The 19,167-nt window shown below is 42.8% G+C and overlaps 1 protein-coding gene across 1 annotated transcript in view; it reads right to left on the bottom strand.

Annotated features, from left to right (window-relative positions):
- Positions 1 to 19,167, bottom strand: part of LOC124804753 (AP-3 complex subunit beta-2) — a 241,403-nt gene that overhangs the window by 170,657 nt on the left and 51,579 nt on the right. The window contains exon 4 of the mRNA XM_047265059.1: positions 13,255 to 13,415. Coding sequence (XP_047121015.1) covers positions 13,255 to 13,415 — 161 coding nt within the window. The remainder of the gene's footprint in view (positions 1 to 13,254; positions 13,416 to 19,167) is intronic.

Here is a 19,167-nt window from a genome sequence, read left to right as displayed (position 1 = left end):
TGATCAAACAGTGGAAAATCCAGGATGGAATGTAATAATATTATGAGGAGGACAGTTGCTACTCACTGTACAATGGAGATGCTGAGTTGCAGATAGGCACAAAAAAAAAAAACTAACAATTTTAGCTTTTGGCCATTACGGCCTTCGTCAACAATAGACACTCACTCACTCAAACGCAACTTGTGTGTGTGTGTGTGTGTGTGTGTGTGTGTGTGTGTGTTTGACGAAGGCCTTAACGGCCGAAAGTTATAATTGTGAATTTGTTTTTGTTGTGCCAATCTGCGACTCAGCATCTCCACTATATTGTGAATAGCAACTTCCCTCCTCGTAATATTGTTACATTCCCAAGCAATGATTGGTTCAGTTGGACCAGAGGACACACACCATTTCACACAAACACAGCCCACACCAGTATGGACTTGGATGCATGGCTTCATGGGGTCTGGACCAAACTCAAATCTTACCATCACCTTTTACCAATTGAAACAGGGACTCATCTGACCAGGCCATGGTTTTCCAGTCATGTAGGGTCCAACCAGTATGGTCAAGAGGTCCGATATGGTCCTGACGGATAAATTTGTCATACGTCCCATATTGATTTCTGCAGTTATTTCACACAAGCTTCCTTGTTTGTTAGCACTGAAAACTCTATGCAAACGCTGCTGCTCTCAGTTGTTAAGTGAAGACTGTCAGCCACTGTGTCGGCTGTGGAAAGAGGTAAAGCCTGAAATTTGTTATTCTCCTCATACTCTTGACACTGTGGATCCTGGAATATTGAATTCCCTAATGACTTTAAAAATAGAATGTCCTATGCATCTAGCTCTTAACTATCATTCTGCATTCTAAGTCTCAATTCCCAATCTGTGGCCATAATCATGTCAGAAACCTTTTCACAGGTATCATCTGTGTACAAATGACAGCTTTGCCAATGCACTGCCCTTTTATACCTTGTGTACATGATAATAATGCCATCTGTGTATGTGCATATCACTCACTATCCCATGACTATTGTCACCTCAGTATGTGTATTTTTTATATATAGGGTGTTTCAAAAATACTTTTACAATCTTTCGGGACAGGTTCATTAGACCAAAACAAAAGAAAACGTCTAGTAAACGCAGACTTTAAAATGCATACCTTAAGAGCTGTAAGCACTTGTTCATCTTTGATCTGTGATACACACCTCTTCTATTGAACAAGTGTTCAGAGCTCTTAAGGTATGCATTTTGGAGCCCATGTTTACAGCCCTTTTTTTGTGTTTTGTGTAAGGAGCCTGTCCCCACAGTTAGTAAGATTATTTTTAAAAACCATGTATGACAATAATTTATGGGTGTCTCAGATAATGAAGTTCAAAGAAATTATATGAATATTTGTATGTTTTATGAGTTCTATGTTTGATAAGTTTTTTCAGCTAATGACAGCCTCTCTCTATCAAGCATAATACCTGGTAAGCAGTGTTTACTCTTGGTCGGTCACATTGAGAATCTGACGTGTGTTATACATTCGACAGTTTTGTGATTCACTGCCTTCTGTACCACTAAAGTTCATCTAACGATAGTATGTTATCCCATCCACAAATCTGTATCCAGTGCACATTCTTATACATAGTTTAATTAACTTTCAGTTTTATATCCTCTAGTGGTAGACATGAATTATTTTCTGTACACTGCTACAAAAATTTCTTTTGCCTAAAAAATGAGATTGAAAGGAAGTACAAACTGGCTAAGCAGGAGTGGCTAGAGGACAAATGTAACTCTATGGAACCACGTGTAACTAGGGGAAAGATGAATACCATCTACAGGAAAATTAAAGAGGTTTTTGGAGAAAAGAAAAACAGCTATATGAATATTAAGATCTCAGACAGAAAACCAGTCCTAAGCAAAGAAGGGAAAGCTGGAAGGTGAAAAGTGGAAGGAATATAAAGAGGGCTTATGCAAGAGAAATGAGCAATTTTATAGAAAGAGAAGAGCAAGTAGATGAAGATCAGAGGGGAGATATGATATTGCTACAAGACTCTGACAGAGTACTGAAAGATTTAGGATGGAACAAGGTCCCTGGAGTAGAGGACATCCCCTCAGAATTGCTGATACCCTTGGGAGAGCCAGACTTTAATAACTATTCCACCTAGTGTGCAAGATATATGAAACAGGTGAAATATCTCCAGACTTAAAGAGGATTGTAATAATTCGAATCCCAAAGACAGCAGTTACCAACAGGTTAAATATTACTGAACTGCTAGTTTAATAATTCATGGTTACAAAATACTGACATAAACTATTTACAGATGAATGGAAGAACTGGTACAAGCCGACCACGGGGAAGATCAGTTTGAGTTCCAAAGAACCTTTGGAATGTGCCAGGCAAACCTGACCCTAAGGCTTACCTTAAAAAAGGGTTCAGAAAGGTAAGCCTATATTGAAAGCATTTGTTGAAAGCTTCTGACAGTAATAAATGGAATACACTCTTTGCAATTCTGAGGGTAGCAGGGATAAAATAAAGGGAACAAAAGTTTCTGAAGAAGAGAAATTTCTTAACACTGAATATAAATTTAAGTGTTAGGAAGTATTTTCTTTAAGGCATTTGTCTGGAATGTAGCCTTGTGTGGAAGTGAAACATGGACAAACTGCAGTTCAGACCACAGAATAGGAACTTCTGAAATGTGGCGCTGCAGAAGGACGCTGAATATCAGATGGGTAAATCACATTACTAATGAGGAGGTGCTGAACAGAATTGGAGAGGAGAGAAATTTGTGGCATAACTTGAGACTGGTTCATAGGACACTTGGAAGGACCACATCCTTCTTAAGATATGACTTACTTAAACAGGAGGATAGTGTTACGAATTCCTGTACAACAAAGGCTGAACCAAGATCAGTTAAAATAAATTGAAATGTCACTCTGCAAGTCTTTCGACTTGGCACCACCGAGATAACATGTCAGTTTTGTTAGTTATTTCTTTAAGCTGGTGCTCATTTGTCTCTATGAGGCCAAGTAGACACCTTCCAGTCCTTTCAACAATAAAAGAAACTGAGATGGTCACTACAGCAAGAACTTAGGATATCCATGGTGGAAGTCAACATGCTAACCACTAGACCACTGACGCAGCATATCCTGAGGGAGTCAGTATAATAAATGGCAAAAGGATCCAACCAAAGACTGCATTTATAAATCAAACTGGAACACACTCACTCTTTTAAATGGAGAATCAAAAAGTCAAAAAGCAGCCGAAATGGCTGTAGTTAGTGCCGGCCGCAGTGGCCGAGCGATTATAGGCACTTCAGTCCGGAACCGCGCGACTGCTACAGTCGCAGGTTCGAATCCTGCCTCGGGCATGGATGTGTGTGATGTCCTTAGGTTAGTTAGGTTTAAGTAGTTCTAAGTTCTAGGGGACTGATGGTCTCCACTGTTAAGTCCCATAGTGCTCAGAGCCAACTGAACCATTTTGGCTGTAGTCACCACAATCAAAGAAAATGTGTGTTGAGGTAAAACCCAAAAACTAACTTACTAATCAAAGGAATATTGTGGTGACATATGCAATGCACCACCACCACCACCACCACCACCACCACCACCACCGCCACAGTAAAAGGCCCAATGGACTGCACCTTGTTGACACCCCCACTGTTCCACATACACCAGCACCAATGTCACGCACTGCCTACATCATTACCCTCATGATCATGGGAAGCTGATTTAAGACAGACAGCAGTTTCAAAACATTCTTATTCTTGTGCTCATCTCATGGTAATGACTTACATTATAGCGACTTTCCATAGATGCAATGAACTGTGCTGTGCTCCATTGACTCTGATCTTGATTCTGGTCTACAGATCAAATGGCTCTGAGCACTATGGGACTTAACTTCTGAGGTCATCAGTCCCCTAGAACTTAGAACTACTTAAACCTAACTAACCTAAGGACATCACACACATCCATGCCCGAGGCAGGTCTACAGATCTCTGAGTGCCAGTCTGCTACACGTCTCTACTTATTTTTCGAACTCTAATTGTATCTGTGGCTGTCAGAGTGTACTCAGTTTTTAGGATTCCCTCCCATATAGACTGGCTACTCAGGGACAGCGTATCTGCAGTGACAAAAATTCCCTCGCTCAGTACACTGAGGGTCTCACCAAGGCCTTCACAGACAGGCACTATCCCTCAGACCTAGTCTACAAACATTTTCCATCACAACCCAAATCCTACCACCACCCCCCAAAGAACCGGCGACAAAGGAGTGTCCCCACTGTCACCCAGTACCACCCCGACTGGAACAACTAAACCACATCCATTACCAGGACTTTGATTACCTATCATTGTACCCTGAAATAATGGGCATCCTACCTGTGATACTTCCCACACCTCCTAAAGTGGTGTTCCGTCGCCCACCAAACCTAAACAAGATCCTAGTCCATCTCTATGCCACTCCCAATGCCAACTCCATGCCACACGATCACATCCCTGCAGAAGAGCAAGGTGCAAAACCTGCCCAATCCACCCACCCAGCACTACTTCTTCCAGGTCCATCACAGGTTTATCCTACCCCATCAGGAGAAGGGCCACCTGTGAAAGCAGCCATTTCAGTTACGAGTTCTGCTGCAATCATTGCGCAGTTTTGGTATGAGTACCAACCAGTTGTCCACCAGGGTGAACGGCCACTGCCAAACTGTGGTCAACAGCAAAGTAGACCATCCTGTGGCACAACATGCAGCGGAACATAACACACTTGATTTCAATGGCTGCTTCCTTCCCCCCACCACCAGATTTTCTGAACTATGCAGATGGCATTATCTTTACAACACATTCTACGTTCTCCTAATTATCCCAACCTCAACCTTCAATAACATAATGTCCCCAAACCCTCCACCCAACAGTTTCCAACCCTTCTGTCCTATAATCTCTTCCCTATTCTCGTCTCCCCCCCCCCCCCCCCAGCTTATTTGCATCCCCCTGTCATTCTCTGCGCCTCTACTTTTTTGTTCCTTTTTTTTTCTAACGTCCCTGCCGCACAACCTCCTGATGCTGCACCTGTTGGCAGGCCAGTCCCTGCACCCTCCACCAGACAGCATTCGTCTAAGTAGCAATCTGTCTTTTCCTACAGTGTTAATAATAGTAATAATAATAATAATAATAATAATAATAATAACCAGACATAACGTCTGAGAAAGGAAAGAAATAATAATAATATAACTTGCCAAACACTAACAGGCATATGCCCGGGACACACAGTGAATAAACATAGTGGGACGTGATGGCCATGCAACACGTAACCCCTAATGACAGACGTTGAGTGTTTGATGTAGGTGGCCGACAGGTATGTCTCAGGATATCACTGGAAAGTCGTAGGTCCCACTGGGGTGGCTTCTGACCAGGCTGTCACTGATGGGCACATAAATTGGTCCAGAGTTCTGATGGAGCGAACTGTCGATGTGTTGGCTTGTGCAGCCCTATATAGCCATGATGTAGAGGAATCCAGTTCCTCACACGAGACGCAGCAGAGAAAATTGGTCGCTGGCAAGGAGGACCTCTGGTGGGACTTGTTCTGGTGTCTGTCATCCTTGTTGTGATCCATGCAATCCAGGGAGGCAATGCCTTGTACATATGCAAATCTGTGATGCTTCCATGTCTGAGGGGTTCCCGATACCACAGGTGAACGGCAGGTACATGGCATCCTGCTCACTTCTTTTTGTATGTCAGGCCTAGTCTGAGGACTACTGAAGGGATTTTGATACTGTCTTGGAATTCCCGGGATCAATATCTTGCCAGCATCAATATCGGTAACAGGCAAAATTCTTGGTTCCCAGTACAGATGTACTACATACAAGACCAAACAATTAAGTTTGTATGGAACCCTCAGTGCGTGAGTCCTACTGGCACTTAGCCACTTATTTTTAAGCTTCTTGTGATGCTACCAGTCGTGCTCAGACTCCTCTTGGAAATTTCCACTAGTACCTATTTTCCACTACACTGTGCCATGTTAAACAAGTCCTTTTTCTTAGCAGTACAATAAAAATATGCCGGGTTTAAATCGTGCAGGTAAATTCTGTCAGGAAGCTAAATACAGAGTTCTAAGTGCTAAAACAGCATCAAATAAAACAAGAAGCTACTACTGTTGAGAAATATTAGTTAAGCATCAGGAAACAGCATATGAAAAAGTCATTTGCAATGTGCCCTGCATGGCTCAAATACTTGATGGTAGACAAAAACATTCTTTACGGCTTTGAAACATAATATCTAAAAAAAAAAAAAAAAAAAAAAAAAAAAAAAAAAAAAATACTAAAAAATCCCTACCCCCATGAACCATGGACCTTGCCATTGGTGGGGAGGCTTGCATGCCTCAGCGATACAGATGGCCGTACCGTAGGTGCAACCACAACAGAGGGGTATCTGTTGAGAGGCCAGACAAACGTGTGGTTCCTGAAGAGGGGCAGCAGCCTTTTCAGTAGTTGCAGGGGCAACAGTCTGGATGATTGACTTATCTGGCCTTTTAAAACTAACCAAAACAGCCTTGCTGTGCTGGTACTGTGAATGGCTGAAAGCAAGGGGAAACTACAGCCATAATTTTTCCCAAGGGCATGCAGCTTTACTGTATGGTTAAATGATGATGGCGTCCTCTTGGGTAGAATATTCCGGAGGTAAAATAGTCCCCCATTCGGATCTCCGGGCGGGGACTACTCAAGAGGACGTCGTTATCAGGAGAAAGAAAACTGGCGTTCTACGGATCGGAGCGTGGAATGTCAGATCCCTTAATCAGGCAGGCAGGTTAGAAAATTTAAAAAGGGAAATGGATAGGTTAAAGTTAGATATAGTGGGAATTAGTGACGTTTGGTGGCAGGAGGAACATGACTTTTGGTCAGGTGAATACAGGGTTATAAATACAAAATCAAATAGGGGTAATGCAGGAGTAGGTTTAATAATGAATAAAAAAATAGGACTGCAGGTAAGCCACTACCAACAGCATAGTGAACGCGTTATTGTGGCCAAGATAGACACAAAGCCCATGCCTACTACAGTTGTACAAGTTTATATGCCAACTAGCTCTGCAGATGATGATGAAATTGATGAAATGTATGATGAGATAAAAGAAATTATTAAGGTAGTGAAGGGAGACGAAAATTTAATAGTCATGGGTGACTGGAATTCAAGAGTAGTAAAAGGGAGAGAAGGAAACATAGTGGGTGAATATGGATTGGGGGAGAAAAATGAAAGAGGAAGCCGTCTGGAAGAATTTTGCACAGAGCATAACTTAATCATAGCTAACACTTGGTTCAAGAATCATAAACGAAGGTTGTACACATGGAAGAATCCTGGAGATACTAAAAGGTATCAGATAGATTATATAATGGTAAGACAGAGATTTAGGAACCAGGTTTTAAATTGTAAGACATTTCCAGGTGCAGATGTGGACTCTGACCACAATCTATTGGTTATGAACTGTAGATTAAAACTGAAGAAACTGCAAAAAGGTGGGAATTTAAGGAGATGGGGACCTGGATAAACTGACTAAACCAGAAGTTGTACAGAGTTTCAGGGAGAGCATAAGGGAATAATTGACAGGAATGGGGGAAAGAAATACAGTAGAAGAAGAATGGGTAGCTCTGAGGGATGAAGTAGTGAAGGCAGCAGAGGATCAAGTAGGTAGAAAGACGAGGGCTAGTAGAAATCCTTGGCTAACAGAAGAAATACTGAATTTAATTGATGAAAGGAGAAAATATAAAAACGCAATAAATGAAGCAGGCAAAAGGGAATACAAACGTCTCAAAAATGAGATCAACAGGAAGTGCAAAATGGCTAAGCAGGGATGACTAGAGGACAAATGTAGGGATGTAGAGGCTTATCTCACTAGGGGTAAGATAGATACTGCCTACAGGAAAATTAAAGAGACCTTTGGAGAAAAGAGAGCCACTTGTATGAATATCAAGAGCTCACATGGAAACACAGTTCTAAGCAAAGAAGGGAAAGCAGAAAGGTGGAAGGAGTATATAGAGGGTCTATACAAGGGCAATGTACTTGAGGACAATATTATGGAAATGGAAGAGGATGTAGATGAAGATGAAATGGGAGATACGATACTGCGTGAAGAGTCTGACAGAGCACTGAAAGACCTGAGTCGAAACAAGTCCGGGAGTAGACAACATTCTATTGGAACTACTGACAGCCTTGGGAGAGCCAGTCCTGACAAAACTCTACCATCTGGTGAGCAAGATGTATGAGACAGGCGAAATACCCTCAGACTTCAAAAAGAATAATATAATTCCAATCCCAAAGAAAGCAGGTGTGAAAATTACCGAACTATCAGTTTAATAAGTCACAGCTGCAAAATACTAATGCGAATTCTTTACAGACAAATGGAAAAACTGGTAGAAGCTGACCTCGGAGAAGATCAGTTTGGATTCCGCAAAAATGTTGGAACACATGAGGCAATACTGACACTACGGCTTATCTTAGAAAACAGATTAAGGAAAGGCAAACCTACATTTCTAGCATTTGTAGACTTAGAGAAGGCTTTTGACAATGTTGACTGGAATACTCTCTTTCAAATTCTAAAGGTGGCAGGAGTAAAATACAGGGAGCGAAAGGCTATGTACAATTTGTACAGAAACCAGATGGCAGTTATAAGAGTCGAGGGACATGAAAGGGAAGCAGTGGTTGGGAAGGGAGTGAGACAGGGTTGTAGCCTCTCCTCGATGTTATTCAATCTGTATATTGAGAAAGCAGTAAAGGAAACAAAAGAAAAATTCGGAGTAGGTATTAAAGCCCATGGAGAAGAAATAAAAATGTTGAAGTTCACTGATGACATTGTAATTCTGTCAGAGACAGCAAAGGACTTGGAAGAGCAGTTGAACGGAATGGACAGTGTCTTGAAAGGAGGATATAAGATGAACATCAACAAAAGCAAAACGAGGATAATGGAATGTAGTCGAATTAACTCAGGTGATGCTGAGGGAATTAGATTAGGAAATGAGACACTTAAAGTAGTAAAGGAGTTTTGCTATTTGGGGAACAAAATAACTGATGATGGTCGAAGTAGAGAGGATATAAAATGTAGACTGGCAATGGCAAGGAATGCGTTTCTGAAGAAGAGAAATTTGTTAACATCCAGTATAGATTTAAATGTCAGGAAGTTGTTTCTGAAAGTATTTGTATGGAGTGTAGCCATTTATGGAAGTGAAACATAGACAATAAATAGATTGGACAAGAAGAGAATAGAAGCTTTCGAAATGTGGTGCAACAGAAGAATGCTGAAGATTAGGTGGGTAGATCACAAAACTAATGAGGAGGTATTGAATAGAATTGGGGAGAAGAGGAGTTTGTGGCACAACTTGACAAGAAGAAGGGACTGGTTGGTAGGACATGTTCTGAGGCATCAAGGGATCACAAATTTAGCATTGGAGGGCAGCGTGGAGGGTAAAAATCGTAGAGGGAGACCAAGAGATGAATACACTAAGCAGATTCAGAAGGATGTAGGTTGCAGTAAGTACTGGGAGATGAAGAAGCTTGCACAGGATAGAGTAGTATGGAGAGCTGCATCAAACCAGTCTCAGGACTGAAGACGACGACGACGACAACCTTCAAATACAATAAGACTCAGGAAACAAACATTGAGGAAGACAATCAAGGAAGCAAGGAAATGATCACTCTAAGCATGCATAGAGACAGTTCTTTCATTATAAGCAGCATGAGATGAAAAATGCCAGGGTAAATGCTTGACTAAGACAACAGCTTCAGTACATTATGACAACAATATTATGAAAAGGATGGTTGCTACTCACCATATAGAGGAGATGCCAAATCACAGATAGACAGAAAAAACACTGCCAGAAAGTGAGCTTTCAGCCAACAAGGCCTTTGTCGGAAATGGAAACACACACACACACACACACACACACACACACACACACACACACAGGTGCGCAGACACATGCGCACTTGGAAATGCAACTCTCACACACATGACCACAGTCTATGGCAGCTAAAGCCAGATTATGAACAGCAGTACATGATGGTAGAGGCAACCACGCTGGGTAAGGAGGAGGCTGGGGTGGAGAGAGGGAGGGACAGCAGGATATGGGTGGGAGGCAGTAAACTGCTACTTGTGGAAGCATGCAGGAACAAGGTGGAGTGAGAGTAGGACAGCTAGGAGCAATTGTGAAATTAGATGGAGGGCAGGGAAAAGGGGCAGGTAGCAGAAAAGGAGAGAAGTACAAAGACTGGATGTGTGGGTGGAATAGAGGGCCATGTAGTGCTCGAATGGGAACAGGGAATGGGCTATATGGTTAAGGACAATGACTAACGAAGGTTGAGGCCAGGTGGGTTACAGGAACATAGGATATATTGCCGCAAGAGTTCCACCTGTGCACTTCAGAAAAGCTGGTGTTGGTGGGTGACATCCAGTGGATCCTCCCCATCAAGCTGTGAAACAGTCCTTGAAATGAAGAACATTGTGTCGGGCGGCATGCTCAGCAACAGGGTGGTCCAGTTGTTTCTTGGTCACAGTTTGTCAAACTGTGGTCATTCATTCAGACAGCCAGCTTGTTGGTTGTCATGCCCACCTAGAACGCAGCACAATGGTTGCAGCTTACCTTGTAAATCACATGACTGGTTTCACAGGTAACCCTGCCTTTGAAGGGATAGGTGATGTTTGTGACCGGACTGGAGTAGGTGGTGGTGGGAGCATGTATGAGACGGGTCTTACACCTTGGTATACTACAGGGATATGAGCCATGAGGCAAGGGGTTGGGAGCACGAGTTGTGTCTGGATGGACGAGGATATTGTGTAGGTTCGATGGGCAGCGGAATACCTCTGTGGGATGGGTTGGAAGGATAGCGGGCAGTACATTCCTCATTTCAGGGCACAAGGAGAGGTAGTCAAAACCCTGGCAGACAACATAATTCAGTTGCTTCAGTCCTGGGTGGTACTGCATCACAAGAGGATTGCTCGCTATTCTTTGGTCAGATGATGCTATTTTGGGATGTGGCAGGTGACAATAAAGATAAGGCACAGGAAATCTGTTTTTGTACAAGGATTGGAGGTAATTACAGTCTGTGGTGGCCTCAGTGAGACCCTCAGTATACTTCGAGACGAACTACTTGTCATTACAGATGTGATGGCTGTCGCATCTGTAGTGATAAGCAATCCCTCTCGAAATATACAGAGGGTCTCACTGAGCACCTCACAGACTGTAATTACCCTACAAACCTTGTACAAAAACAGATCTCCCAGGCCTTATCATTCCAGATACCCACCACTTCCCAAAGTTCCACTGCCCAGGCAGAAAGGAGCATTCTCCTCATGGCTCAATACAACCCAGGACTAGCAGCTGAATTACATTCTCCACGAGGGTTCCGACTACATCTCATCATGCTCTGAAATGAGAAATGTCCTTCCCACCCCTCTCTCAGTGTTATTCCACTGCCCACTGGACCTACACAATATGCTTGTCCATCCCAACACAACCCCTGTTCCCAACCCCTTGCCTCATGGCTCATATCTCAGTAACAGACCTAGAAGCAAGACCTGTCTCATACATCCTCCCACCACCACCTTCTCCAATTCGGTCACAAACATCACCTATCCCATCCCAGTTTGACAAACTGTGGCCACGAAAAACTGGACCACCCTGTTTCTGAGCATGCCACTCAACGTGACGTTCTTCATTTCAATGAGTGCTTCACAGTGTGTGCCATCTGGATCCTCCACACCAAGACCAGTTTTTCTGAATTGCACAGGTGGGGACTCTCCCTGCAATATACCCTAAGTTCCTGTAACTCTCTTGGCCTCAACTTTCATTAGTCATTGTCCTTAACCATCTAGCCCATTCCCTGTTCCCATTCCAGTATCACACGGTCCTCTGTTCCAGCACCACATGGCCCTCTATTCCACCGACACATCCAGTCTTTTTACTTCTCTCATTTTCCACTACCTGCCCCTTTCCCCTGCCCTCCATTTAACCTCACAACTGCACCTGGCTGCCCCACCCTCTCTCCACATCATCTCTGCTCACTCCCACAAGCAGCAGTTTACCATCCCTCATTCCTACCCTGATATCCCTCCCCCTCCCCACCCCAGCCTCCTTTCCTTCCAACCACCACCACCACCACCACCACCACCACCACCACCACCCAGTTGCCTTTTGCATCATACACTGCTGCTTGCAGTCTGGCTTCAGCTGCCAAAGATCGTGGTCATGTATGTGTGAAGTGCATTTGTGTGTGTGTGTGTGTGTGTGTGTGTGTGCGTGTGTGTGTGTGCACGCTCTCGCGCATGTGCATGGAGGAGGAGATTAGTGTTTAACGTCCCGTCGACAACGAGGTCATTAGAGACGGAGCGCAAGCTCGGGTGAGGGAAGGATGGGGAAGGAAATCGGCCGTGCCCTTTCAAAGGAACCATCCCGGCATTTGCCTGAAGCGATTTAGGGAAATCACGGAAAACCTAAATCAGGATGGCCGGAGACGGGATTGAACCGTCGTCCTCCCGAATGCGAGTCCAGTGTGGCATGTGCATGTTTGGTATAGTTTCAGCAAAGGCCTTGTTGGCCAAAATCTCGCTTTCCGAAAGTCTTTTCGTTGTGCTTATCTGTGACAGCATCTTCATTATATGAACCTTTTCGTAACATTGTTACAGTGCATCCTGGAGTTTACATTGTGGTATACTATAACTGAGAACTACTACTCCTTCACAGAAACAATGTATTGAACAAGAAAATCTACTTTTATGTAGTTACAGTGAGAAATTAGCCATAATTACAATACGGGTCGTTACACAATACTTTTTCGAAGCAAACTTAAAAAAGCTAGGTTGCTGAAAAGATCTGCAGCAACATTGTTTCTTCTCCTTCTGCAACTTACGTAGTATCATATTCCAATGCCCTGACATATTAACTCACTGATTCTTCAATATGTCCTTCCAGGTTGCATTTCTCTTTGTCAATATTATTCATTGTTCTCATGTCTACATTATTTTCCCCCTTATTCTAATAATGCACAAACAGTTCTTACAAATACTAACAGGGATGGTAGTAAAAAAGACACACACACACACACACACACACACACACACACACACACACACTACCGCAAAAGCAGCAGCATTCATTCTTCAGTATGGGTGAATAGTATGGTTTTAGCACACCTGTCATTATTAAAAAATGAAATGCAAAGTGAAGACAGAAGTCTAGTATTATGCAAGCATTACACACAGTTTCATATGCAAATGTTAATTGCAGACTATTATTTACCAGTTCTTAATTTTAATTTACCTGTACAGTTTGGGAATGGCATGAGCTGCAGTCTTTCTTACATATGGAGACATATCTGAGGCAGAGTCCTTTATTGCCAACATAACAATTGGTACAATCATTGGCACTCTAATGCTTGACAACACTCTCAGTGCACTGGCCCGTATCAGCTGGTTTGGATCCTACAACAGAAACTGTATTGATTTTCTGAAAATATTGAAGGAAATATGCTATGTGGGAAAATCAAAGATCCCCAATAAAACTGGATGTGAAACTGTGGTTTTCTGAATGTGTTGGCTACAGATGCTCTCATTTCATTTTTTGCCTAAATATGATGTGTGCCAGAAGATTGTAAAAGAATTCTGTGTCATTGTTGCATGTCACATATTTCTATAGAAGAAGAAACTACCATTATTCTGAAACAAGTGCAAACATGGTGACAGCTCTGCTTAATTATTTCATACCGAGGATGATATGTGCTTTAATAAGCTGCTTAGTAAAATAGTCTTCCTTTATTTTCACTTATGCTTTACTTATTCATATCATTTCATATAAAGCACTTCCAAGAGATGTGGTAGAAGTCAATAACCTCGATACTTTTTGTTGCTAGTTGTTGGAGTCTTCAGTTCGAAGTCTGATTTGATGCCGCTCTTCACAACACTTTATCTTGTGCAAGTACACTACTGGCCATTAAAATTGCTACACCAAGAAGAAATGCAGATGATAAACAGGTATTCATTGGACAAGTATATTATACTAGAACTGACATGTGATTATATTTTCACACAATTTGGGTGCATAAATCCTGAGAAATCAGTACCCAGAACAACTACCTCTGGCCGTAATAACAGCCTTGATACACCTGGGCATTGAGTCAAACAGAGCTTGAATGGCGTGTACAGGTACAGCTGCCCATGCAGCTTCAACACGATACCACAGTTCATCAAGAGTAGTGACTAGCGTATTGTGATGAGCCAGTTGCTCGGCCACCATTGACCAGATGTTTTCCATTGGTGAGAGATCTGGAGAATGTGCTGGCCAGGGCAGCAGTCGAACATTTTCTGTATCCAGAAAGGCCCGTACAGGACCTGCAACATGCGGTCATGCATTATCCTGCTGAAATGTAGGGTTTCGCAGGGATCGAATGAAGGCTGGAGCCACAGGTCTTAACAAATCTGAAATGTAAAATCCACTGTTCAAAGTGCCGTCAATGCGAACAAGAGGTGACGGAGACGTGTAATCAATGGCACCCCATACCATCATGCCGGGTGATGTGCCAGTATGGAAATGACGAATACACGCTTCGAATGTGCGCTCACCGTCATGTCGCCAAACACGGATGCAACTATCATGATGCTGTAAACAGAACCTGGATTCATCTGAAAAAATGACGTTTTGCCATTCGTGCACCCAGGTTCGTCGTTTAGTACACCATCGCAGGTGCTCCTGTCTGTGATGTAGCATGAAGGGTAACCGCAGCCATGGTCTCTGAGCTGATAGTCCATGCTGCTGCAAACGTCGTCGAACTGTTCATGCAGATGGTTGTTGTCTTGCAAATGTCCCCATCTGTTGGCTCAGGGATTGAGACGTGGCTGCACAATCCGTTACAGCCATGTGGATAAGATGCCTGTCATCTTGACTGACAGTGATACGAGGCCGTTGGGATCCAGCATGGCATTCCGTATTACCCTCCTGAACCCACCGATTCCATATTCTGCTAACAGTAATTGGATCTCTCTCTCGACCAACGCAAGCAGCAATGTCGTGATACGATAAACCACAATCGCGATAGGCTACAATCCAACCTTTATCAAAGTCGGAAACTTGATGGTACGCATTTCTCCTCCTTACATGAGGCATCACAACGTTTCACCAGGCAATGCCGGTCAACTGCTGTTTGTGTATGAGAAATCGGGTGGAAACTTTCCTCATATCAGCATGTTGTAGGTGTCACCACCGGGACCAACCTTGTGTGAATGCTCTGAAAAGCTAATCATTTGCATATCACAGCATCTTCTTCCTGTCAGTTAAATTTCATGTCTGTAGAACGTCATCTTCATGGTGTAGTAATTATAATGGCCAGTAGTGTATAGAATAATGAAGTTAAAACATACTCAGCAAAAGGCATAAAAGGCGAAACCAAATCTTTTTTTTAAAAAAAAAAAAAAAAAAAAAAAAAGCAGCCTTTCCACGGGGGAGTGTTCATAAGATTCCAGATTGAGACGACATGAAGAGAGGTCCCAACCACAACCATCCTGCCCCTGCTCCAGGAGTAAAGAAAAACTCTTATATCTGGAAATAAAAACCACTTTCCCAGAGGAAACTGAGGACCAGTTCAACCATCTGTGAATCATCTGCTAACATTAAAATTAAGGAATCTGCAAGACTATATGTAGCACAAAGGGCTAGAAGAAAGGGACATTCCACCAATATCTGGGATACCGTCAGTCTGGCTCCACAACCACAGTGGTATGACCAACGCGTAGACGGCATAAAACAGTGGAATTCTTCTGAGAGGAGCGTAAGGAAGAGTGCCAAACTGCAGTTGTCTCCTTGATTCTGCAGAATTTATTATTGTGAGCAGTAGCGCACCAGATGTCATTCACTTTGCAAAGAGAGATTTGAAAGAGATCCGCATATCCTCAGCTGCAATCATGAAAGTAAATGGGGGGGGGGGGGGGGGGGGGAGAGACACGTATCTGCTCCTCTAGCCAAACAGTCAGCCATTTCATTCCCTGGGATGCCCACGTGACTTGGGACCCAGAGAAAGACAACTGAGAAGGCGGCATGGCCAAGGGAAGAGTAAAGGTCATGGATAGCAGAGACCAAAGGGTTATGAGAGTAGCATCAATCGATAGCCTGCAGGCTGCTCACTGAGTTGGTACAAATTGAAACACTGGTGAGGGGGCCTGAGAAACAAAATGGAGGGCTCTGTCACTAAATGGTGTTCTAAGCCAGTAGGAGACATGAAAACGTATCCCAGCTTATCTACTGTCTTAGAACCATCAGTGTAGAATATGGCGGCACCCTGAAACTTTGCAACGATGGAATGTACAAGACACCACAGAACCACAGGGGCGACAGAGGCCTTAGGACCCGGGGATAGGCCAAGACCTATCCGATGGTCTAGGCACCATCCAAGGGAGGGTGTGGGAGAAAATATATAGGGTGCATTCCAGGGAGTGGAGATGGAGATCAAGGTAAAGGGAAGTGAGAGGAATTCCAACTGGCAATCCCACACGTTGGCGGGGAATTGGCAAGTAGCGATTGCGTAAGCAACCAGGAGATGGCTCCATCGTATTTGTAGAGGGAGAGTCCCTGCTTCTGCAAGGAAACTGTCAATGGGACTAGTGTTAAATGCACCAATAGGCAGATAATGGTGAAAAGGGTCAAGTATTTGCAGAGTGGAAGCATGGAGAGCTGCATCAAACCAGTCTCAGGACTGAAGACCACAACAACAACAAGTGGCAAGTGAATCAAATTACTTTGAGGAGGCCTGCTTTCTGTTTTGTTCATTGTTGTGCTTTCATTCACTGTTGCAAAATGGTCAAGAAAAAAAGAGCAGTTTGGGACTTCTTTAATATTAAAAGAAAAGGTGGTGTTTGTAAATGTTGTACTCAAGAATACAAGCAAGGTAATTCAGTTAAAATGGAAAAGCACATAAAAAATGTATCAAATGCCCTGAAGGATTGAAACAATTTCTCACTGTCAGTAAACCAATACCTATACCATCAAGCCACAAAGGATATCAGTCAGCCACTGGCAGTGGATGCACATTCAAATGTAGGCAAAACTACCCAAGGCCAAGCTTTTTTAACCTCGGCTGGTTTAAGTTCAGTTACATCTCCTTTCAAGTCATCAACACCACCTCCACTAAAGCCTTGGCCAAGTCCCCTATCTGAACACTCTTCTAGTTTGGGATCTGCAATTACACCAATTTACAGCCCAGGTTCATCAAGAGGAATAACTGCATTTTTGGATCACATGGATAACCAGACAAATGTAAGATTAAATCATTTAAAGCCTACTATTCTTTGATATGAGAATGGGTGGTTTATAGTAGTCGTTTTTGTAGTCTATTATATTGTAGGCCTAAATTGTTTTTGTGATTTTAAACAGTAAGAATGTTGTACGTATTCCATTGTATTAAGAAGGCAAATTACAAACCAACGGCCAAACTGGAAACTCTAGTGATTTTCCTTAATCCTATCAAAGAGATATATTAGCCTCTCCTAGCCTAATTATTTCCCACCATTTAAATACGACAAAAACAAAAGTAGTTATATATAAAAACAAAGATGAGGTGACTTACCGAACAAAAGCGCTGGCAGGTCGATAGACACACAAACAAACACAAACACACACACAAAATTCAAGCTTTCGCAACAAACTGTTGCCTCATCAGGAAAGAGGGAAGGAGAGGGGAAGACGAAAGGAAGTGGGTTTTAAGGGAGAGGGTAAGGAGTCATTCCAATCCCGGGAGCGGAAAGACTTACCTTAGGGGGAAAAAAGGACAGGTATACACTCGCACACACACACATATCCATCCATGGATATGTGTGTGTGTGCGAGTGTATACCTGTCCTTTTTTCCCCCTAAGGTAAGTCTTTCCGCTCTCGGGATTGGAATGACTCCTTACCCTCTCCCTTAAAACCCACTTCCTTTCGTCTTCCCCTCTCCTTCCCTCTTTCCTGATGAGGCAACAGTTTGTTGCGAAAGCTTGAATTTTGTGTGTGTGTTTGTGTTTGTTTGTGTGTCTATCGACCTGCCAGCGCTTTTGTTCGGTAAGTCACCTCATCTTTGTTTTTATATATAATTTTTCCCACGTGGAATGTTTCCTTCCATTATATTAATAAAAACAAAAGTAGGTTAGTTATAGTTTGTAAAACAAAAGTTTGTTAACAAAAGCAGGTTAGTTTTTCTGACTGATCCCTCATGCTAACAGAATATGGCTTAACTTCTTTGACAAATAACTATTCTCACCTTTAGGAGTAGTAGGTCTAGGTTGCAACTGCTCCTTCGAATATCAAAACAGTTTACAATGTAGTGTGTCTCTTTTAGAATAGAAATATTTTAATTCTGTACACTGTGCGTGTAGCTGTCATATATTGATTATTTTTTTAACACTTTGGCAATCAAGCCCAAGTGTAGCTTGGGCCACGGCACTGAGCTCAATGGACCACGCCTGAGTCCAGCTCAGGCTGCAATGTTTAATGTCGTACAAGCCTCCTGTCACTCGAAAACAACTCGTTTCGTGTGAGAACATTGTATAGACGTCTGGCTGGCTGTCCCTTGTATGTGCTGCCCTCTGTTGTCAGGTTCTAGAATTACTTGGAAAGAAGCAGTAGCGAACTTTGGCGCCTGACTGAGCCTTTGTGTGCTCGCATTGTCATCGTGTTCACATGCAGTTTAGTTCAGTTTTATTGCTGTCTGTGATCCTGCTATAATGTTTATTGAGTGATCAAGAAATTTTAGAGGCACTGGAAGAAGAAATATCTGAGTGGGAACAGTCTGAAGAAGATTCAAATTCAGGTAAGCTACAGACTGATATAACTTTGTTGTTTCTAGTACTACTGCTTCAGTTACTGGCAGTGCAATCAGAATAAGTTAAATTTTACTTGTCTTCATCTTGCATATATTTATTTATTTATTTTTTACAGACAAATCTGATGACGAATACACTGAATTTTGAACAACTTCCAAGAGACAATGTTCTTCTGCTATAACACAGACTTCTGCTCCACTACAGAAGAGGCAGCAGTCTTTGCAAACGAAATCAACAGATACTGATTTAGGTTGGGGATTCGAGGACCTACAGCCTCCTTTGCCACAGTTCTCCGACATAACTGGAGTAAGAGCTGCAGTTGATGAAAGATCCACTCCACTTGACGTGTTGTCTACTTTCTTTCCACATTCTATGATGAAGCACACAAA

Source organism: Schistocerca piceifrons, chromosome 7 (assembly GCF_021461385.2).
Source record: "Schistocerca piceifrons isolate TAMUIC-IGC-003096 chromosome 7, iqSchPice1.1, whole genome shotgun sequence".
Classification (NCBI taxonomy): Eukaryota; Metazoa; Arthropoda; class Insecta; order Orthoptera; family Acrididae; genus Schistocerca; species Schistocerca piceifrons.
This window is presented reverse-complemented; position numbering and strand designations above follow the sequence as displayed.